We start from the raw sequence: 23,900 nt of genomic DNA on the forward strand, positions 1-23,900 counted from the left end.
AAGGGAGGCGTTCGAGGAGGGGAGCTTCTTCCGTTTGCCTACTAACGAACTGACACCCTTCAAGAATTTATCGGTTTCCGGGTATCAGAGGAGAGAGGATGGAGGACAGACTTTTTCCCCAGATGAGAAAACCCCATTCACTCTCTGGTCCTTATAGAGTACCTTGGCAGCAACAATCACAGACTCCAGAGGTCAAATAGACAGGAAGCAATTTCAACATTCTTGGATGATGGGTAGCACTTTGTTGGCCATGGACCAGCTTCCATTGACTAAAGGTTGATTCCAAAGAGTATGTTGAAACCTTTCCTGTGTTAGTACCTGGACTTTCTATCAGGGTATTTAATCTAGCCCAGTGGTCACCAACCGGTCGATCGCGATCTCCAAGCCATTCCTTGTTGATCGCCAAATATTTCTGTAAAAAACCCAACGATAAAGCCTTGCTTTCCTATTTATTTTTTATTTGTCTCTCGCTGTTGACACAGGTACACCCGATCTAGCTGCCCTGCACGCCGGATAGGCGAAGTGATCCCATTTTGAACCATTTCATATGTCTGAAGGCCAAGATACTCTCCCAGCAGGCCCAAGAGCAAATCAAGTAGGGCTGGGCGATATTGGCAAAATATCATATCACACTATTTTACAAGGTATTTTACTGTATTTTATGTTATTGAATAATAAAAGTTGTACATTTGCTTTATGAGTAGTGCATGACACTAGGGTGGCAACAAATATATTGTAAATGATTTCAATGGGTCTTTCTACATTCTGATTGTTTTATACTGTTTAATTAAAATAAAACCAAAAATCATTTTGAGCATTTTCTGCATTTCCTGTACTCATTTGAGATCATTTCCACTCTGCCACGTAGGCCTGCCCGATACAGACCCAAAAAAATCTAGGCCTTATTTTTGAACACATTTTTGAACAATTGTGATTTGTAATAAATATAATTTATTATAACACAAGCATATTTGCTATTACATTGTTATAACTAACTTCTTTCCAAACAGGGTTTCTCACAAACTCATAAGCAGATACTGAGACCCACACACACCCAGAGACAGATGGCTGACACAGGCCTTTCATAAAGACTGATAAGAAAAGGGTGCCTGGTACTGCATATCACGAGATACTGAAACACACACATACCCAAGGACAGAGGGCTGACGCAAACCTTTCATAAACACTGATAAGACAGGAACATCTACGCACACACAAAATCTCCTCTTCAGTCTGAACATTTTACAGAGACACACAGAAATGTCAAAATAGGAACATCTACGCACACACCTAATCTCCTGTTTTAGCTGAACATTTCTGAAGACAAAGAAATCTACTCAGAGCCAATGAGACAGTGATACTAGCCTGAAGGGGACCTCGCCCAACTCATCAGGACCAACCAGAGGACAAGAACTTCCAGACTCAACCTACTTTCTATTTTTGTATAAAATGTCTATGCACTCTGTTATCTGGGCTTCTTTCGGATAGTTCCATTTGAGCTTGATGAAAGGGTCCGTGCACGCTATTTCAGATATCTTTACCTCTGAATAAATTGCTTTTAATTAAACCTTATCCACCCTGTCCAGAGTCTCTACTTCGTCTCAGTTCTCCAGTAAACTTGTGATATCAACAAATTTGACTTGCGATTTAGAGCAAAAAACTTGAGTGAACTGTTGGAATCATGGAAATAGAATGATTATTCTAATTCTATAGTTAGAATATAATAGTGGGCACTTAAAATAGTGTTGTTTGAAATGACAACAAATAAAATGACAGGGAGGAGTTATTGTGACAGAGTAAGAGCAAGTGTTGATAAGTGTTTCCTATGAGACACAATAATCTTTGACTGCATTAAATGTTTTCTCTTAGCTACTTTATGTAGATAATATATTCATACTTCACCTATTCTTCTCTGATTTAGAAGATACTGTTGCACAAACAACATGCTGATTTAGGTCTACACCAGCACTAGTATTATCAGGCTGTATAGCTAGTTATGTTTGTTCTAACTCAGTACATTAGCTAGCTATCTAGCTAGCAATTAGCATTAGCGTCTAACACAATTTAGGCCCAACTTCCTAAGAAAAGACAAACATGCAGTTTTCAGATGTAAGAAACACAAACTAATAGTGTAATTATAGAACACTAGTGGATTTATAGCAAAGTGAAAACAGCATAATTGTCATCAACATTGTTGCATGTGCTGCGTTGACGGTGCAGACTGAACGCAAGTGTCTTATGGTCGAGGAAGAACAAATGCGCTCCTTGAGTGACAGGGGGCGGGGCTAGGTATGTGTGGAAAATGGCATGGAGAAAGAGAGGACTCAAGTAGCAGACTAAACTATAAAAATAGATATTACACCGCGTGTATCACATTTAACAAACCAAACATTAAAATACCGTTATAGAAGGTAAAGTAAAAACCCAAAACAGGTCCGTGCATCAATAACGGTATATAGTAAAATACGGTACAAAGCACAGCCATAAAATCAAGTGCAGCTATAGGCCTACCGATGGCCAATCAGATGGCTCAGATTACCATGTCTGCAGGCGTGAAAGAAAGCCTCATTGAGCGCACAGCAAAGTTGTTACTGTGAGATTTGAAAACTGTTAAAACCTTGACTAGAGAGAGACTATCAATGAATACAGCAAAGAGCTGCTGTTTTTAAGAGCGTGTTCATGTTTACATTTTTACTCAGGACTGTCAACTTTTTTTATTCAACACTTGTGCGTTCTCCCTACTTCCACTTGTGCTACAACCAGCACTGCAGCTGAAATAAATTAGTAGGAAAATGTATCGATAGACTTGCTTTGATATTATTAGCGGCTTGGCTCTTTTTAATATTTCACTTTCTCTGGTCATAGGAGTAACAACGAACTTGTGCATGAGGCAGAAATAATGCGGTGCTACTAGAGTTTCGCCAACAGCTGGAAGACGATGTCCCTTTTTTGTTCAGTGTCAGTGGCAGAAATGGAGAACGGAGGGACGTTGAGAGGCAAACTCTCTGAGTCTGCTGCTCTCTCCCTCTGCTGAGACTGGCCATCAGATGCAAGCACCACTAGCCCAGTAAAAAAAAAAGATGAAATTATTAAAATGTATCCTCACTCAGCTGTGCCTCACAAGTAATACAAAAACTGATCTATTACCAGTGTGATCATACAGCCTACCTTAAAAAAATGGTCTGAGAAGAACAACAATGCTTTGGCAGGGCAATTAAAGCAAATGCAATATGCAGTGATAATGTATTGAGCCTCTAGTCTACAGAACAAACCCCATTGCTACAGTACTGTTTTTAATAGGTTAATGTTGCATATGCTTAAATGTTTTAAATCATGTTCCCCAAAAATCTGAGCGTTAGATCTCGGCTTGCATTTTGACTCAGAAAGTGATCTTGACCACTGATCTAGCCCATACAAACACAGCTGCCTCAGCCACTAAAGTCACACAGTTTCCTCCACCAGCTGCTACTTCTGAAACACTTGTCATTGAACCTTAGAGCAGATATTGTACTGTTGTAGTGAACTATAGGGAATAGAGTGCCATTTGGGTCACAAAACATAGTGTCCCTACTACAGGGTCAGAAGTTTGAACCTTCAATAAAAGGAAACAAATGAGCCCTGTGTTATGCATGTCTCTGTCACTCCAAACCCCTCCATTTCCTGGTGAAATAGATAGGTTACCTTGGAAATCCTCCGAGTTGGGCAGCTTCACTCCACAGATGACATAATCGGACTGATTAGCCTGTAGGAAAATTAAACAAGAGTTTTATGAGGATGAGAATCCAAGAACCAAAAATACCATATTCAGAGCAAGAGAGAAAATGTAGCGTGAGGGGAAGGGAAAAGCTCAGAGAGCAAAGAGGGCACTCTCCTTAGAAATTGTAATGACCACTGATTATTTAAGCCATTCAGCTCTGTCACAGCTCTGCGTGCGTTACTCAGGAGGACTCACGGCTGTGGTGACCACGTCGATGGGGTAGATGTAGGACAGCTCAGAGAGGAGCTGACGACAGCGGAAGGTGAGCTGAGCATTGGACTTGAGGAACAGCTCCCTGGGGAGACAGACACAGACACAGCCACTTCATGACGCACTGCCCTGACCGACACAAAAAAAGACAATAACAGAGGAGGAGAGAACAGAGGGAGGACAAGAGACTGGGTCAAATAGACAGGGGCAAAGAGAGGCAGGAGGATAGACAGGAGGAAAGGAAAATGGGTGAAATAGATGAGGAGGTGAGGAAGAGGAGAAAGACAGAGGGAAGGTACGGTACATTAATATATATACATATAATAGGTGAGGGAAAAAGAACCAAAGTGGGGATGGGGAGAGATGTGAGGCGAGACCTGACATCTCAGCTGTAGAGAAAGGGAATAAGGGGTGTATGTAGGGGGATAGGGAGGTGGGGTGAGGGATGGATAGAGGGTAGCTATGGTGATCGTTAGTAATGAGGGGTGGCGGTGCGTTGATGGGAGCCTGAGGTTGAAGAGGAGAATAGCAGGGTTGTGTTTGACTTGGCCCAGGCCTGGATGAGAGAGACCTAATGGCTCCGCTCTGAATCATTTCCACAGTAATTGTAAGAGCAACTCAATTATCATAACTGCCAAACTACCCCCTTCCCCAACTCCACATTACCAGATTTGACAGGGAGGGTAACTCACAAACCTGACTTGCCTAGGTGAGAAAGATGAAAGATCTGGAATCATGTTTGTTTTCTCATGTCCACCACTTGACAGCTACTGGAGTCTGACTTCAGAGCAGTCTGAGAAGTCAGAAGTGTGTGAGTGAGATATAGAGTACTGTGCGCGCACATTCTCTAAGTGTGAGTCTGTACAGTACTGTATGTCCCAGCACTGGGGGAGTACAGTTTTGTGGGTAATGGGCCATCATTTCAGACACATGAAAAGGTGTAGGGGAGAAAATGATCATTGGATGTGAAATGGCCACATCCAGAGGCCTGCCTGCCTGCCTGCCTCCCTCCCTCAGTGCGTCCCTGCCTGCCTGCCTGCCTCCCTCCGTGCGTCCCTGCCTGCCTGCCTGCCTCCCTCCCTCCCTCCCTCCGTGCGTCCCTGCCTGCCTGCCTGCCTCCCTCCGTGCGTCCCTGCCTGCCTGCCTGCCTCCCTCCGTGCGTCCCTGCCTGCCTGCCTGCCTCCCTCCGTGCGTCCCTGCCTGCCTGCCTGCCTCCGTGCGTCCCTGCCTGCCTGCCTGCCTCCGTGCGTCCCTGCCTGCAAGCCTCCTTGCGTCCCTGCCTGCAAGCCTCCGTGCGTCCCTGCCTGCAAGCCTCCGTGCGTCCCTGCCTGCCGACTCAGAAGATCCAGATCCTTCCTAGAAACCTCCCATCGCAGTACAACAGACGTTGTCTTAACTGTTCTGGTTAAGTCCATATGCAAGACCCTCCAATCCCCCATTTAAACCCAAACCACCACAGACAGACACACTTCCAGGAACCTGCTTATTACATGAACTGAGCAACTCTCTCTAACAAACACTTTTTTCCACCTACTGAACTTTACACATTCAAAGTCAATTTCCTTGTTTACATGATGCATTGGTAGGTATATTTTCATGCTGCCCAGCCAGCTAGTGTTTATACTGTAGCATTGTGCTTTTACTCCTGTTCTGGTACCATCACTGCCAGGTAGCCAGACAACCAAACTGTGTATATACAGGGTCGACACAGTGTGCACCCCTGCAGGCAAAGGCATCAGACATCAGACTGGTCTTTGACGCAATCTGCTTACTCTCGCTCAGGCTAAAAACACAAATAGGCAGTGCTGAGCCAACATCCCCTCTTTGTAAGCAGGCTGTAATCTCCCCACAGCATTTAAAACCATTGACAGCATATTAGAACATGCCATTCTGTGGGGCTTGGGTAATTTCTAGCAGATGGCACAGTGAACGAACTGGAGCGTGTGTGTGTAAAAAGATATACTTTAATTACAGGTTGACACTTACCTTTTGGCAGTGCATTCTTTCTGCTGCTCTGTTAACGACTCCCTCTCCATCTCCAGACTCCTGTGTTTGGTGGAGAATGCTTCCTCTAGGGAGTGAGAAGGGAGGATGATAGAGATAGAAAGATAAGAGAGAGAGAGAGAGAGGAATAAGAGAAGAGAGAAAGAGGGAAAGAAAGGGAGCGATGAATTTGAGAGAGATAGAGAGTGATAGCGAAAGGGATGAAAGCAACAGGGAGATAGAGAGACAGAGAAAAATGAGGTGGTAAATTACCAGGTGTGTTCTGTTCTGGTAAATTTGCACTAGTGTCTAGATGTGATTATTCAAATAAAAACTTTGTCACATCCGCCAAATACAACAGAATACCAAATACCTTACCATGAAATGCTTACTTACCAGCCCTTAACTAACAATGTAGTTAAGAAAAAGAGTTAAGAAAATGTTTCCCAAATAAACAAAAGGGGGTACCGGTACCGAGTCAGGGGGGGTACAGGTTAGTCAAGGTAATTGAGCTAATATGTACATGTAGGTAGAGTTATTAAATTGACTATGCATATATAATAAACAGAGAGTAGCAGCCGCATAACAAGGGGAGGGTCAACGCAAATAGTCTGGGTAGCCATTTGATTAGCTGCTGAGCAGTCTTATGGCTTGGGGGTGGACGCTCATAAGAAGCCTTTTGGACCTAGACTTGGCACTCCGGTAGCTTTTGCCGTGCGGTAGCAGAGAGAACAGTCTATGACTAGGGTGATTGGAGTCTTTGGCAATTTTTAGGGCATTCCTCTGACACCGCCGAATATAGAGGTCATGGATGGCAAGAAGCTTGACCCTAGTGATGTACTGGGACATATGCACCACCCTCTGTAGAGCCTTGCGGTCGGAGGCGGAGCAGTTGCCATAACTGCAACCGGTCAGGATGCTCTTGATGGTGGAGCTGTAGAACTTAAGGATCTGAGGACCATTGCCAAATCTTTTCAGTCTCCTGAGAGGGAATAGGCTTTGTCATGCCCTCTTCACAACTGTCTTGGCGTGATAGTTTGTTGGTGATGTGGACACCCTGGAACTTGAAGCTCTCAACCTGCTCCACTACAACCCCGTCTATGAGAATGGGGGTGTCCTCCTTTTCCTGTAGTCCACGATCATCTCCTTGATATGTTGTTGCCTACCCTTACTACCGGGAGGCGGCCCGTCAGGAAGTATAGGATCCAGTTGCAGAGGGAGGTGATTAGTCCCAAGGTCCATAGCTTAATGATGAGCTTTGAGGGCACTATGGTGGTGAACGCTGAGTTGTAGTCAATGAATAGCATTTTCATGTAGGTGTTCCTTTTGTCCAGGTGGGAAAGGGCAGTGTGGAGTGCAATAGAGATTGCATCATCTGTGGATCTGTTGGGGCATTACGCAAATTGGAGTTGGATCTAGGGTTTCTGGGATGATGGTGTTGATGTGAGCCATAACCATCCTTTCAAAGCAATTTATGGCTACAGACATGAGTGCTACGGGTCGGTAGTCATTCAGGCAGGTTACCACTGTGTTCTTGGGACTATAGTGGTCTGCTTGAAACATTTAGGTATTACAGACTCTGTCAAGGAGAGGTTGAAAATGTCAGTGAAGACACTTGCCAGTTGGTCAGCGCATGCTTGGAGTACACATCCTGGTAATCCGTCTGGCCCTGCAGCCTTGTGAATGTTGACCTGTTTAAAGGTCTTGCTCACATCGGCTATGGAAAGCATGATCACACAGTCATCCGGAATAGCTGGTGCTCTCATGCATGCTTCAGTGTTGCTTGCCTCGAAGCGCACATAGAAATCATTTAGGTCATCTGGTCGGCTCGTTTCACTGGACAGCTCGCGGCTGGGCTTCCCTTTGTAGTCCGTAATAGTTTGCAAGCCCTGCCACATCCGGCTAGTGTCAGAGCTGGTGTAGTAGAATTCAATCTTAATCCTGTATTGACGCTTTGCCTGTTTGATGGTTCATCTGAGGGCATAGCGGGATTTCTTATAAGCGCCCGGATTTGTTTCCCGCTCCTTGAAAGCGGCAGCTCTAGCCTTTAGCTTGATGCAGATGTTGCCTGTAATCCATGGCTTCTGGTTGGGATATGTACGTACGGTCACAGTGGGGACGTCGTTGTCGATGTACTTATTGATGAAGCCGATTACTGAGGTGGTATACTCCTCAATGCAATTTGATCCCGGAACATATTCCAGTCTGTGCCAGCAAAACAGTCCTGTAGCGTAGCATCCTCGTCATCTGACCAATTCCATATTGAGCGAGTCACTGGTACTTCCTGCTTTAGTAGAAAAGAGGTAAAACAGATTTAAGTTTAACTGCATTAAAGTCCCCAGCCACTAGGAGCGCCGCTTCTGGATGAGCATTTTCTTGTTTGCTTATGGCCTTAGAGTTACTTGGTGGTAAATAGACGGCTATGAATAATATAGATGAGAACTCTCTTGGTAGATAGAGTACCTTATGTAGACCACACTACCTCAGGCAAGCAACACCGAGACTTCTTTAATATTAGACATCACGCACCAGCTGCTATTGACGAATAGACACACACACCCACCCCTCGGCTTACCAGACGTAGCTTCTCTGTTCTGCCGGTGCATGGAAAATCGTGCCAGCTCTATATTATCCACGCCTTCATTCAGTCACGACTCGGTGAAACATAAGATATTACAGTTTTTAATGACCCGTTGGTAGGATAATCTTGATAGTAGGTCACTGATTTATTTTTCCAATGATTGCACAATGGCCAATAGAATGGATTGTAGTGAAGGTTTATTCGCTCGCCTACGAATTTTCAGACGGCAGCCCGACCTCCGCCCCCCAATTCTCCGTCTTTTCTTCACGCAAATGACGAAGATTTGGGCCTGTTCCCGGGAAAGCTGTATATCCTTCTCGTCGGACTCGTTAAAGGAAAAAGCTTCTTCCAGTTCGAGGTGAGTAATCGCAGTTCTGATGTCCAGAAGTTATTTTCAGTCATAAGAGATGGTAGCAGCAACATTATGTACAAAATAAGTAAAAAAATAAGTTACACACAATGTAAAAAAACTAACAAAGCACAGTCAGCCATCCTCTCTGGCGCCAGCCATCCTGCACCAAAATTTCCTTCGACCTCATGGCTTGGTTTTTCCTCTGACATGCACTGTCAACTGTGGACCCTTATATAGATAGGTGTGTGCCTTTCCAAATCATGTCCAATCAATTGAATTTACCACAGGTGGACTCCAATCAAGTTCTAGAAACATGATCAAAGGAAACAGGATGCACCTGAGCTCAATTTCGAGTCTCATCGCAAAGGGTCAGAATACCTTATTTACATACGTACAGTGGGGCAAAAAAAGTATTTAGTAAGCCACCAATTGTGCAAGTTCTCCCACTTAAGATGAGAGAGGCCTGTAATTTTCATCATAGGTACACTTCAGCTATGACAGACAAAATGAGAAAAAAAATCAAGAAAATCACATTGTAGGATTTTTAATGAATTTATTTGCAAATTATGGTGGAAAATAAGTATTTGGTCAATAACAAAAGTTTATCTCAATACTTTGTTATATACCCTTTGTTGGCAATGACAGAGGTCAAACGTTTTCTGTAAGTCTTCACAAGGTTTTCACACACTGTTGCTGGTATTTTGGCCCATTCCTCCATGCAGATCTCCTCTAGAGCAGTGATGTTTTGGGGCTGTTGCTGGGCAACACGGACTTTCAACTCCCTCCAAAGATTTTCTATGGGGTTGAGATCTGGAGACTGGCTAGGCCACTCCAGGACCTTGAAATGTTTCTTACGAAGCCACTCCTTCGTTGCCCGGGCGGTGTGTTTGAGATCATTGTCATGCTGAAAGACCCAGCCACGTTTCATCTTCAATGCCCTTGCTGATGGAAGGAGGTTTTCACTCAAAATCCCACGATACATGGCCCCATTCATTCTGTCCTTTACACGGATCAGTCGTCCTGGTCCCTTTGCAGAAAAACAGCCCCAAAGCATGATGTTTCCACCCCCATGCTTCACAGTAGGTATGGTGTTCTTTGGATGCAACTCAGCATTCTTTGCCCTCCAAACACGACGAGTTGAGTTTTTACCAAAAAGTTCTATTTTGGTTTCATCTGACCATATGACATTCTCCCAATCTTCTTCTGGATCATCCAAATGCTCTCTAGCAAACTTCAGACGGGCCTGGACATGTACTGGCTTAAGCAGGGGGACAAGTCTGGCACTGCAGGATTTGAGTCCCTGGCGGCGTAGTGTGTTACTGATGGTAGGCTTTGTTACTTTGGTCCCAGCTCTCTGCAGGTCATTCACTAGGTCCCCCCGTGTGGTTCTGGGATTTTTGCTCACCGTTCTTGTGATCATTTTGACCCCACGGGGTGAGATCTTGCGTGGAGCCCCAGATCGAGGGAGATTATCAGTGGTCTTGTATGTCTTCCATTTCCTAATAATTGCTCCCACAGTTGATTTCTTCAAACCAAGCTGCTTACCTATTGCAGATTCAGTCTTCCCAGCCTGGTGCAGGTCTACAATTTTGTTTCTGGTGTCCTTTGACAGCTCTTTGGTCTTGGCCATAGTGGAGTTTGGAGAGTGACTGTTTGAGGTTGTGGACAGGTGTCTTTTATACTGATAACAAGTTCAAACAGGTGCCATTAATACAGGTAACGAGTGGAGGACAGAGGAGCCTCTTAAAGAAGAAGTTACAGGTCTGTGAGAGCCAGAAATCTTGTTTGTAGGTGAACAAATACTTATTTTCCACCATAATTTGCTAATAAATTCATAAAAAATCCTACAATGTGATTTTCTGGATTTTTTGAAGTTGTTGAAGTGTACCTATGATGAAAATTACAGGCCTCTCTCATCTTTTTAAGTGGGAGAACTTGCACAATTGGTGGCTGACTAAATACTTTTTTGCCCCACTGTATCTGTTTTTTATTATTAATACATTTGCAAAAATGTATTAAAACCTGTTTTCGCTTGGTCATTATGGGGTATAGTGTGTAGATTTCTGAGGATGTATTTTTATTTCATCCATTTTAGAATAAGGCTGTAATGTAACAAAATGTGGAAAAAGTCAAGGGGTCTGAATACTTTCCGAAGGCACTGTATGTACGGTCACTGTGGGGACGTGACTGAGGTGGTATACTCCTTAATGCCATCAGATGAATCCCGGAACATATTTCAGTCTGTGCTAGCGAAACAGTCCAGTAGCTTAACATCTGCGTCATGTGACCACTTCCATATTGAGCAAGTCACTGGTACTTCCTGCTTTAGTTTTTGCTTGTAAGCAAGAATCAGGATAGAATTATTGTCAGATTTGCCAAATGGAGGGCGATGGAGAGCTTTGTACGTGTCTCTGTGTGTGGAGTAAAGGTGGTCTAGAGTTTTTTCCTCTGGTTGCACATGAAACACATACTGGTAGAAATTGTTGGTCTGATGCCTTCTCCATTAAACACTGGTAACTTCACACTGCTACTTTGATCAGGAAAAAAAAACATGTCCTCCCCACACACAGCACATAAAACAGCTACACATGAATAATGATGGTAGGATTTGTTTTACTTTTGTAAATAAACATTTAGTCAAATAAAGAGAAGCAGAATACATACCCCAACTCCCTCCCAACCATCCCAACCCATGTACACCACTGTTGACAGGCTGGACACAGCACAGGTAGAGTGGCTCCAATACACACAACATCAAACCCAGCTGGTTCAAATGACCCGCTCTTCCACTTCATGTTACATGTCAAAGCTGTTATGCCCAGACAGCGGGGTGGCAGGTAGGATATAGGGGGGGGGGGGGTACATGGAGGATGAGCGAAGGGGAGGTTCGGGGGCCAGGGCCAAATCTTCATCAGATTAAGAATGATGAGAAGAATTACTGTCTGGAATGGAACAGAATAGCCAACCCTTTTGGTTTAAGCAAAGACTTGAAACCAGCTTTCTAAAGTCCCCCTTCACCTGCATAGGCCCTTAGCTTGCCCTGGCTTTTATGTAACCGCCACTACTACCCCTCCACCCCTCCATTCCAGTCTCCTAAGCATCAAGCCTCTGCTGCCAAACTAAAACAAATGGAGACTGTGTAAAACCGTGTGTGTGGAGGGCTACCCTGTGGTGCTGTTCGGCAACGTCACACAGCTTTAGAGATGTTGATCTTTCACCACTCTCCAATGTTGTTGTGTTCGCCCTTCAGAGACAAAATAATAATATCCGCCTTCACTACCTCTGTCACGGGTGGAAAAACACCCACACACCCTACTATAAAGAGCTACCTCTTTCCATCTCAGTAAAGAGTAGAAAGGGAGAGAGAAGGGTGAGAGAGTAAGAGAGTTGGAGGGAGAGAGAGCAAAGGAAATGTGGAGGAAGAAGGAGATAAAATCATGAAGCAAGGACAGAGTGTGTTACTGTGTAACGATGGAGGACGTGACTGTTGTGGCCCGTGTTGGTACAAGACAGGATGTCTGCCCTTCAATAAGCCCTCCTTTCCTTTTCCACAGCCCTGCTACACTCTCCATCCTGCTCTCCTCTCCTTTGTCCTGATGAAAGGCCTGGAGAACATCTTGAGGTTGCTCACGCTCTCCGTGCAGGAGAATAAAGAGAGAGAGAGAGTGAGAGGATTAGAAGGCTGGAACACAGATCGTTTTCAACACAAAGCGATCCAACAGACCGGCCTTGTCGTCATCAAACCCCTTCAAGTCTCTCACACACACAATGTTAAGTGTAGAGAGAGAAAAAGGCTGAAAGAGATTGAAAGAGAGGGCGAGAGAAATAACAAGAGAAAGAGATGTCTCTCAAGTTGCTCCTACTGGCTCTTATAGGCCCCCTCCAGTCCAGTAATACCACTCTATCACTCATTAGTAAGAATGTCAGTCACAGTCGCCCTCTCTCGCCCTCAATAATTCAACATGGCCGCTGTGCAGCTGAGGGAGCTGGTGACTGTGGGTATAATGTTGATAGGTTTAGTGTGGGGACCAGAGAGCTGAGCTAAGTCCAGTGTGTGATAGATACCCCCACATCTCACCACTTTATAAATCCTGACTCTTAACTCTGGGTAACTAAGTCCCCCACTAACGTTTATTGGCCTACAGTCGCCTCTGTGCCGCGGCAGAGAGTGAAAATAACTACTGTTAATAACCGCGATAAATACTTTTTACCGCCCTAATTTATAACAGCTGCTAAAGGTGGTAGAGGGGAAAATTAGGTGAGAGGAAATTGTGACCCCTCTGAGCCCGTTCATTCTAAAGGACGAAAGAAAGATGTTGGAAAGCAGAGAAGTAGGAGTAAAAAAAAAAAAAAAAAAATGGGACAGCATGATTAAGCAGAGGACTGTGGGGGTTAAGGTTAAAATAATGCTCCGTTTTCTCTGGGCATTGTCTCCGCAAAGAATTACAGCTCTGCTCAGGCCTCTTACACACAGGGATGCATGCAGTCCACCATCATAGCAAATCAGCAGCCATTGGACAGCCTGTTAACCTGTCATCAAGATGATAACTTACCCTGGTGCTCTCCTGTATCTTCACACAGTCATAGTGGCCAAGCACAGCGCACTCACACAGTGTCTACCAGCTTCATAGCATTTATCACATACCTGTGGCAATATTACACAAGACTCATGAAACCCCCAACCCATCACTACCCTCACACACGCCACCCCAGTACTGTATATTTGTGTTTTACCCCCATTTGTTGACATTAAAGGGGATCGTCAGAAAACAGTCATTTCACAGAAAGGACTGAGGATTGGAAGCAGACAGTGCAGATTCCAACACTGTTTCAGAAAAGCTCAATATGATGTAGCCTAGTGGGTAGCATGGGGGGGACAGAGACTGGAGCTAATGACAAGGCTCTCTGGTCCTAGTAGTTTACTGAGGTGAGTCAAATGATGGTGTTACCATGGAAACCATACATACCTAACCTGCTCTTATCTACTACCAGGTACTTTTCCTTGTTAGTTTAAATAAGCACCTGTCCTCTCTTCACAAAGGACATTCTCAATTTGTGGCCAGGATTTCCCTCCAGCAGTGGCCTGAGTGGTGACAGAGGATTAAGGGCCATTCATCAGGACAGGACACAAAGAGAACCTTTCCCTGACCCCTCCTTGTAGTGTCTGTGTGTGTGTGCGTTCGTGTGTGCATGTTGGTTGGCTTACTGTGTGTGAGCCTGGATGTTAAGAACACAGTGTGTGCAGGGATGGTGTGCTGCAGTGCAGACGGCCAGCCAATCATTAACAGAAGTCATCTTAGGGAGAATTAAGCTAGCCCCTTGGCCAAACACAGAGCGTGGATCCCTCAGAGCCTTAGTCCCCCCAAGTCCTCTCAGAACCCACCCTACCCTGATGTTAAACAAATACAAAAACAGACTGTTCAGAGAAAACAGAAGAGGTAGAAGGAGGGACCTGGAGAGAGGGGGTCAGAGAGGGAGTCAGAGAGTGAGACGGAGAGAGTGAGACATTTGCACGTGTACAGTATATGTATGTATGTGTGTCTGATTGAGTGAGTGCATGAACCGGTCTGTGCGTGTCCATCATGGTATGGTGGTGTGGATATGAACTCTGCTAGGTTTTTTATTTCCCTGTGGACATACCAGATATGCAGCAGTAAACTGGCCTATAAAACAAACCCACCCATCCCAGACATGATACAACCTGCAGTTATTCAACCCATATAATTGTCTGAATGACACCATAAAAGGCAAACGATTTACTTTACCGGCCCTGGTAGGACAACTTGGCTGGCCGGCAAAGACATTTCTCTGTCTAAAAGTGTCACACGGCCAGGGAAAACAGTCACCGTGAAGGAGTGACTCAGAGCCTCCAGACGTTCAACAGTGAAAGAGGTTTCCTGTGTGTGAGGTGCTGTAGTGTACTATACTGTAAATGTATGGAGTGGAATATGCAGTAAAATACAGTAGAGCACACCAAGAACAGCTGTTGGCTGACCCAAAGTGTACCTGTCTGTGGGTTGCGTTCCAAATGGCCACATATTTCCTTTGTATTGAACTACTTTTGGCCAAAAGTAGTGTGCGTCTGTTTAGGACGCACCCTGTGTAAAGCACGTATTAGGAATACAATCCCATGTGAACCCCCAGTCCCACACTGTACGCAATTTGAAATTGTGGCCTTGTGGAAATGCCTGTCTATTGTGTCTTAAGGTGTAACTCCAAATTCCATTTACCTTTCTTCTGAAGCAGTGCTCTCTCCTTCTGCCGCAGGTCTGTCTCCCGGCCCAGCGCTTTCCTCTGTCTCTCCAGCTCACTGCGTAGCGTCCCCAGACGCAGCTGCATACACTCCCGCTCCTTCTTCTGCAAACAGAGGGGGGGATGGAGAGAGAGACATTTTTTGAAAAGAAATAGAAAAGAGACGAAAGATCAAGGGAGAGAAAAAGGAAGGATAAACAGAAAGAGACAGAATACATAGTGATTCACCACAGCAAGTGCTTTTAATTGTCCCAGCCCACCACCATACCCCCATTAGGTCCCTTAGAACAAACCATGTAATCTAGGGCCAATCACGCAACGAACTCATTCAATACGCCTCTACTAACCCAAAAGACACTGTTAATCCTGGATGAGCGAAGACAAGTGGGGCCCACAGAGAATGACAGAGGACTCTAGTGGCCAAAAGGCCATATTTGCATGGGCAGCGCCATTGAGGGCTTCCACCATTTTCATTTAGTCAACTGAGTGGGACTTGCAACTTCATTGGCTGATCCCTCCTGGTGACAGGATGGATCAGTCAATCGTGAAGAAGAAAATGGACTACTTCAAAATGGAGATTGCTTCAATGGTGCTGCCTACGCCGTCACAGACGCCATAATGGCACAGATACAAAGATGAGTCCTCTATCCATCTATGGTGGGGCCTCAAACAAATTCTTTCAAAACAACCCCTAAAACAGCCTTCAGGAGAGAAATCGAAGATCCTCATGAGAAATTCCACGGTAACGGAATTACGCTTACACTACGATTTTTTATTAAAAAATGTATGCCAAACAAAAACCATTGATTTCAAACCATACAACTCTATGCACAATGACTACTTTGAACTATTTTCACAGTAAATAAATAGATTTTGTTAACATTTATTGGAAAAACTGTGCAGATACAGTTTGGTAATAGAATTACGGTAAAATCTCCCTCATGCAGAGGGCAAAAGTGAGATAAGGTCACTGCCAAGCGAGAGAAACAACACCGCACTAACTGGTATGAAGGACCAGGATGTTATGCAGCAAAATGGTATCTGATAGAAGTTGTGGACAAGAGCAGGATGCACTTGCGTTTGTGGAGGTAGGAATCCGTGCCGATGGGTTAGGCTGGGTGTGCTTTGTGAAGGGTTCATTCTGGAACGGACATTGTGGCTGAACCCTCACTAAGACCTGGAGCAAAGCTGACTGCAGTCAGGAGAGGAGAGGCTGGGCCCTTAGCTGCCACATCCTGACTAGAACTTCCTCACTTCTGCCCTTTTCTCTTACATTGAAGGCTGTATGTTAAGAAAGGCTTGGGCTTTATCAGAGTCAAAGTCTAAGAGGAGAGGAAGATAAGAGAGCACCAACGTCACCTATTCACTCATGTCAGCTGCAGACTAGCCTGATGGGAGCTTCATTTCTAGTAAGGTTATCACAATACCAGTATCGCGATACTACAATAGCAGATTGTCCATGGCAACAACAAAAAAATAAAAAAATTGGACTAAACTCTATGGTCTTATAAAATCCTACTTCATGTAAAATGATGGGTGCTATAGCTTGCCAAATAAAGAAATGTGACTCTAGGTGACAACATAATGCGGTTTGTTTCAAAAAAAATAACTAAATCCGCTTCAGATTTTGTTTCCTTGCCACGATACATCCAAGTATAGAGATACTGGTATCGTGACAAACCGAATTTCTGGCGTTTTCTCTTACACTGCAGAGTGTGTTTGTAAAGACAGGCTTTGTCTTTAGCAAGACTGGAGTCAGAAAGTCAGAAGAGGAAGAGGGAGCATCCTCTTAGCACTCCTTTCATTTGACAGCTTCAGACTATCCAACATCTTTATCTTCCTAACTTCACCTTCTTGGTGGGGAGGGGAGCATTGAGTTACAGTTAGGCATCGTATGACAGTCCTAACCCTTCCAAGGCCATTCCAGGTAGAAGATAACCCCTTCTCTGCCGTGGTCGGTAGACAGCTGGCTGTAGATTGATCATGTCTGAGGGAGGAACTGCAGGGCACAGGGGTGACGGAGGGAGCAGGGCCAGTGAAACACAAGACTCTGATTACATCTGAGTGGACAGACAGACTGAATCCTGCTGTGAATGAATGGGCAGGCCTATAGCCCCATGAGGGTAATAAACACAGCCTGAAGTCCCAGTCTATCACCATATCAAACACTGCAGACTGTCAGAGCAGTAAGAGTGAAGCTGAGCTTTGTGTTTGTGCGTGTTTCCAGATGGCTTCCAAATGGTCTCGATTGGAGGGGAGGAAGGGGCATATGAGAAATGATCATGAGACACAAACTATTGTGGAGGTGACGTGATAAATGTGGTACCATCTCAGAAGTTGTACAGTACACCATAAGTATCCTAGCAGGCTTTTGGTGTGGGGAGGTGGTTGTTCAGGGTCACACACACAGTGCTGGCATCAACACCAGATGACTCTCCCTCCCTAGCTAACACTGAGTGTCGGGTGACATCTAGCTCACCACATGCTCCATGGCCTGGGTAGACCTGGATAGAGCTCTCAGTATGCAGGTCATTAGTCAACATGTCCAGCCACCACAGGGTGTCTCCCTATCAGCCCCTAACATCTCACTATCTGGGGTTCATTTAAGACCATGTTGGGAGGACCCCTCCAGCCCTGGATGTGCTACCCCAAATGAAGAACAGCGCTTGCTCTTTCACTGGGCACATAGGTGGGGAAGATAAGAGGAGAGAGAAAGGGATGGATGGATAGATAGCTTTATTTAACTAGGCAAGTCAGTTAAAAACAAATTCTTATTTACGAAAAGTCCTCCTGTGGGGACGGGGGCCGGGATAAAAAATACATTTAAAAAAGGACAACACAACATAAGGAGACCGAACACAACCACATAGCATGGCAGCAATATGGTAGCAACACAAAACATGGTACAAACATTATTGGCCACAGACAACAGCACAAAGGGCAAGAAGGTAGAGACAACAATACATTACACAAAGCAGCCACAACTGTCAGTAAGAGTGTCCATGATTGAGTCTTTGAATGAAGAGATTGAGATAACTGTCCAGTTTGAGTGTATGTTGCATCTCGTTACAGACACTAGCTGCAGCGAACTGAAAAGACAAGAGACCCAGGGATGTGTGTGCTTTGGGGACCTTTCACAGAATGTGACTGGCAGAACGGGTGTTGTATGTGGAGGATGAGGGCTGCAGTAGGTATATCAGATAGGGGGGAGTGAGGCCTAACAGGGTTTAATAAATAAACAACAAGCAGTGGGTCTTGCGACGGGTATACAGCGAATAGCGCTCATCCTTCATCTCAAACCCCATTCAATTCCTCTGATCGGTATCATAATCCACCACCAAGGAGGAGGTTAATGAAGGCCAGAGAGAGAGTTAGCTGCCTGAGCAGCTCTCTCCTTTCCCAGTCTGGCTGCTTGATATGATGGTCCCAATCAGTCCTGCATTCTTCCATCCTCCGACCCCCCAAGAATTTTAACCTTATTTAGAGAGCGCCTTTATTTTGCCAGTTGTCTAGAGCAGCATGTGGTATCAACACACACACAGACACAGAGATGGCGATCGCAGCCAGGATCAGAGTAAACGCTGATAGGCCACTTATCGAGGTCTTATGAGGCTTTTGTAGAAAAAGAGAGGGTGTCAGTCACTCAGACAGGCCAGATAAAACCTCCATCTCCCTGAGTGTCACAGCCCATATGTAGTGCAGGAATGCTGCAGCTCGCGTGTTAACCAACACCACCTTTGGCACGAACCACCGCCCTCCTGTGGTCCAGAGTTGACGGGTAGGGTGTGGCCAATGTGTGCGTGTTGTATGTAGTCTGTGTGCATGCGAATACGTGACTGTGTGTGTGTGTGTGTGTGTGTGTGTGTGTGTGTGTGTGCATGCGCGTGTGTGTTTGCGTGAGTGTGTGTGTGCGTTTGCGTGTGCAAATGCGCACCTACCTGTGTGTGTGTGCATGCATGGTGTGTGTGCGCGTGCTTTCATTCGTGTATGCATGTCCTACAGCCTGTTTGAAGGGCCCCCGGACATCAAAGACTCTGTTGGTCAGCTGAGTCAACAGCGACAGAGGAATAACCTGGCCGTAACCCTGGAGATCAATGGCAGAGTGTGGGTGAGAGGGTGAAAGGGCCACGGTGGGCCGTGGTGGTGGCCTCACCTCTGCACTCTTTGATCTCACACAGACAAGAGGTGGCGTGGGCAGACTGAGGGAGAGAGGGATACTAACAGAGAGAATTCACACACGGAGAGGGAGACCCAGAGTAAGACACACACAATGCTCCCCTCTTTTGAAACCACTAACTCAATAAAATGATATTAAAAGGAGCGGTCTAAGCTACAGTACACAGAGAGAGCAGCGGGGGCTGAGCTGATCTGAAGGAGGTATAACATGATTTATTAGCTGAGGTGAACTCTGAAAAGCCTTGGAATGTTTCATTGAGGTGAAGTATCAGCCACAAGCCCGTTTCAATAGGAGAATTGTGCTCTGTGTGTGTGTGGGCCTTCATCATCTGACTGCCTGAGGGTGCTGGTAAGTAGTCAGACTAATTCAGCGGTAAAGAACACAACATTTCGATATCAAAAGGCTGAGAGACAGATAGAGGGTGACAGCTGTCTGAGGTGTTGAGGTGAACAACAAGAAGAGACTGTTGGAGCAGTCTCCTCGGACTGCCGCCACACTCATGTCCTACAGATATGGTGTCCTTGTTTTGGCAGTCGCTGACTGTCACTCAATGAGCCCTGTCAGATAAGAATTTTTAGATTGGTAAGTTAGTCCAGCCAGTTACTTGAAGTAATACTGACTGGGCACGCAGGGCATGTGCCCAGGGGCCCTGACCTCCAGGTGCCCCCCATTGATTTTGTTAGTCACTCTCACTCAGATATCATATTAACATGGCATAAGTCATGGACAAATATGTGAAATTACAGGAAATAAGCTTAAAAAAAGGCAATTTTTTTCTCTGTGCCCATGGCAAAATGAGTAGAATTGCATGAAGAGTGTTGTTGCAATTTTACATGTTCTCTTCGCCCAATAGCAAAATTGCAGGAAATGTACTTTCAAACGTAACATTTTCTCTCCATTGCCAAGACGTGAAGTGGCCTAGCCTAACGATTCACACACAATTATTCCGCTGCTCTGTCGTTCGCAACATACTTCAGTCTGAGACTGCCATCGTTGAAGTCGTTTGTGGGGCATGAGGGCCGTTGTACAAAACAAAGTCTTTAGCGAATGGATTGTCTCTAACCAAAACCAAGGGTGTACTGGGACTGGTCCAACACATCGGTTTCTGGAACAATCAGACGGCCCTGAATGTGTTCGCATTCGGTGAAGGGTCGGGGAGGTACTCAGATCCAGACTCATAGTGGAGAGGAAACTAGCCTCTGTGGGTGTGACGTAACATTTGGCGGTAGCAAGGAGTCTGGGTAGCCAGGCAAGGGGAGGCCCAATAACCAAATCTCTTTTAGGGCCCCCAAAAGGCTGGGGCCGACCCTGGCTACTGGTTGGATGCATTTACTTAAGAGAGTTATGTAGTTTAACTGCACAAATAGATTGATTGCAAAAATCAGTTGACTGCATGTATGGATGTGGGTACGCAGACACATGAGCCACTACGGCCCCCCATGAAGAGTTCAGATTTCTGGTGGCCCCCACCCAACTCAAAAGTTGCCTATCCCTGCTTTAAAAGAAAGCTGTGGAGAAGGGTGGCAGGGGGGTTAAATCCTATCTGCACAAATCTGCTTTTAACGTAATAGTGTAGCATATACCTTGAGCACCAAAACATGGAGGTGTCAAGAGCCCCAGGGCTTTTATAACAGGAGCTTGTGAAGTGTGCACTTACAATAAACACAACATTCAAAACCTAGGATTACCGCTCCATTTTCACAGCAGTGTGGCTGCAAATTCCAAAAATGTTAAATATGCTTTCTTTCTATTAGTTTTGACTCAAGGATAAAGACAAATCATGGGTGTCTTGTTAAAAAGCCCCCCTGCAACAGATTATTATTGCTGGATGTTCCCAGGTGGTCGTTTTGGCTGAATACAGGAGTAGCTGCTGCTGCTCATCTGGTTCAGCACAATTATCTTAAATACAATTTAAATAAGTATATTTCAGTTCTCATAGCGAGAGGTCTCATCTAACCAACCGACTATTGCAGTTAGCACATAAACACGTGATACTGGCACGATATAGATAATGGGTTTGCAAGAGAATGAGTTGCAGATGAGAAGAGATCAGTGGGGGATCGGTATTGTGCTGGCTGACTCACACGCTTGGTGCAGGCTGTTGTCGTCCTCAGTTTCTCCTCAATCTCCTTGCCGATCTTCTGCACGGTCACCTGGGTCTGCTTGATGGCTCTCTGGGCCGTGTGGAGCCTGGAAAGTACAGGGAGGAACATCAAGATAGGAGCTTAGGCTCTTCACCTCAGGAACTCAATAGACATGTACTGTATAATAGAGGATGCTTGTATGTGATGCTGACAGATTTATATCTGCAGTAGGCTAAATAAATAAACACACAAGAACAGAGGGCGGACACTCCGGACAGTGTGATGTCAGCCATCTTGTTAGCGTGTTTATTTGCTGTGCTATTTGTTAATGTTAGTTAGGTTTGTTTGGAGGGCAGAGGGAGGAGGTATGAGTTATGATGCCCCACATGGGGTTCTTTACTCTGTGGCGACGGTTTGTTTCCCCTCATTGTTTCACTTCCTGATTTACCGGGGTTTAATCTACATTGTTGTGCCGTGTAGTCTCCAAATGTATCAAAGTTAATGAAGGTTCCAAAGGAACAAAGGACAAAGCGGTTATTGAGAACATTGAAAGAACAAAGTTCATTAAAATGACTCTTCAGATGTATTCCTATTGACTCGGGGGACGTATCAAGTTCTTAAATAGCCATTAACCACAAATAACCCACCAGTATTTTAGTCACTATTATTTTGTAATATATCTAACCACGATTTAAGGATCAAATGTTGCCCTATGGACCTGAAAGTATTAAAGTCAGACAACTGAGAGAAACCGCAACGGACCATTTAATAAAGACACTCACCACAAACATGGAAGACTTTCCCAAAACCTTTGGGTACTAATGCCATTCATTCATTCATTGTCCTCTCTGGAGAGATAGGGAGGGAACAATAACAACAATACCAAAAGACAAGCCAGAACTTTATTGCAGCTATCAATCACGGACTTGATCAAATCTCCAAGTATGGTTTCAACAGCTCCAGGCCTCATGGGGAGTGAGGGAGACCAAGCTGCTCCCCACAACACAGCAGCCCCAGCGACATGGTCTAAGAGGAACAGACAACCATCACACCAGGCTGAGATCTGAGGGTCCTTCTCACACACACAAGAGGAAGGCAGCCATTAGCAATAATATTGTCAGAGACTCGAGATCATCCTCGTTGTCTAATTTACAGACACGCTCAATGGGAGATACGTGTTAGATGTGGGAGTGTGGCCGGCAGTTCCCGATTCAGTCCCTCTCATCTACAGTATGAATGGCTCTACCGTCTGGTCTGGGGTCTGGTCTCCTGATGGAGATGTGGTTTTCATTTCTCGTTAGTAAAATTCTCCTTCACCATGTTCCCTCAATGGGACCACTTCAACCCCCTGCCCCCATTCCCTCCATGCCCCAACCCATTTTTCCAGCCACATCATTCCACCTCTGTCAGGAGTGGGCTGTTCCATACTCCTCATATCTCCATCCCCCCAATCTCTGCTAGTCTATCCCTAGGAGTAACCTTAGTACACGCTGCCTGACCTGGCCTGTGCTGGCAGCACTTCTTTACCCAGATAATGTTAAGGCAGATTCCTGCCCCAAACCACTACTTGTAGTCTTCTGTCAATCAAGGCGCCAAAACCCATGCCAAAACATACAGTGCATTTTCACAGCTTGTAGCCTCAGATTGCAGAGTTCTCCTGGCTTTTGGCTGAATCAGTGGACTTGGTGGAAGCCACAAAGAGTCTTAAGGGGCCAGGACTGTGAATAATCCCATAGTGGTGCCAAAATGCTCCGTGATCTTTCATACTCCACTTCTGGGGTCTTTTAAATTGTCATTAGGGAACAGGTAAACTGAGGGTTGGTGGTAATCCCCTTCCTCTAGTATGTATAACTTACATGGGAATATTCAGCCACATCTTCCGTCTAAAATGTTTCTTAGAATTCCTCAATCATCCTCTCATTCATTAACACCTCACTTCGGAGCACGAATCTGAGGAGAAGACCTTGTTTTCCCGGTTTACCACAATTTCAAAAAATTGTGACTACAGACTTCTTTCTTCAGTACGTGACTGTAACCACATGGGTCCAAACATGGCTCTCTCTCAGTAAAGGTTACATTAAGTAGGGTGGCGTGGAGCTACAGCCCTTTCAGATACACATCCCTCTTTTTACTCATGTTTCCCATATCTGTTGCTTTCTTTAGTCAATTTTCTCAAATTAGGTAATTGGCTAAATCAGTGAGGCTAAAAACTCCATTCCTCCATCCATACTGAACAAGGCAGCTAGTTGTCTGCCAATAAGTCACCTAGGCAACATACATCATTGGACTTTTGGGGGTGGAGGGGGGTTACACAGGTGCAGCTCATACCCACTGCTTGTGCTTGAATGTGTTCCACGTGAGAGCAGCAGCTCTGGGTATTAATCCATGGACTACATATGGATGAGTGAAAACGCAACTTCGGCTCTCCTCTTATGATGCAACAACCACTTGTGGTTGGAGTTTGTAGTGGTTGCAGTGGGGAAAGTGGCTATGGTTGCAGAGTG

At 45.2% G+C, this 23,900-nt stretch overlaps 1 protein-coding gene across 1 annotated transcript in view; it reads right to left on the minus strand.

Annotated features, from left to right (window-relative positions):
• The window catches only part of LOC139537441 (UV radiation resistance-associated gene protein-like), a 142,807-nt gene that overhangs the window by 93,166 nt on the left and 25,741 nt on the right, over window positions 1-23,900 (minus strand). The window contains exons 7-11 of the mRNA XM_071338726.1: window positions 21,397-21,502; window positions 15,114-15,240; window positions 5,954-6,038; window positions 3,953-4,052; window positions 3,682-3,742 (exon numbers count right to left, since the gene is read on the minus strand). Coding sequence (XP_071194827.1) covers window positions 3,682-3,742; window positions 3,953-4,052; window positions 5,954-6,038; window positions 15,114-15,240; window positions 21,397-21,502 — 479 coding nt within the window. The remainder of the gene's footprint in view (window positions 1-3,681; window positions 3,743-3,952; window positions 4,053-5,953; window positions 6,039-15,113; window positions 15,241-21,396; window positions 21,503-23,900) is intronic.

This window comes from Salvelinus alpinus, chromosome 13 (assembly GCF_045679555.1).
Source record: "Salvelinus alpinus chromosome 13, SLU_Salpinus.1, whole genome shotgun sequence".
NCBI lineage: Eukaryota > Metazoa > Chordata > Actinopteri > Salmoniformes > Salmonidae > Salvelinus > Salvelinus alpinus.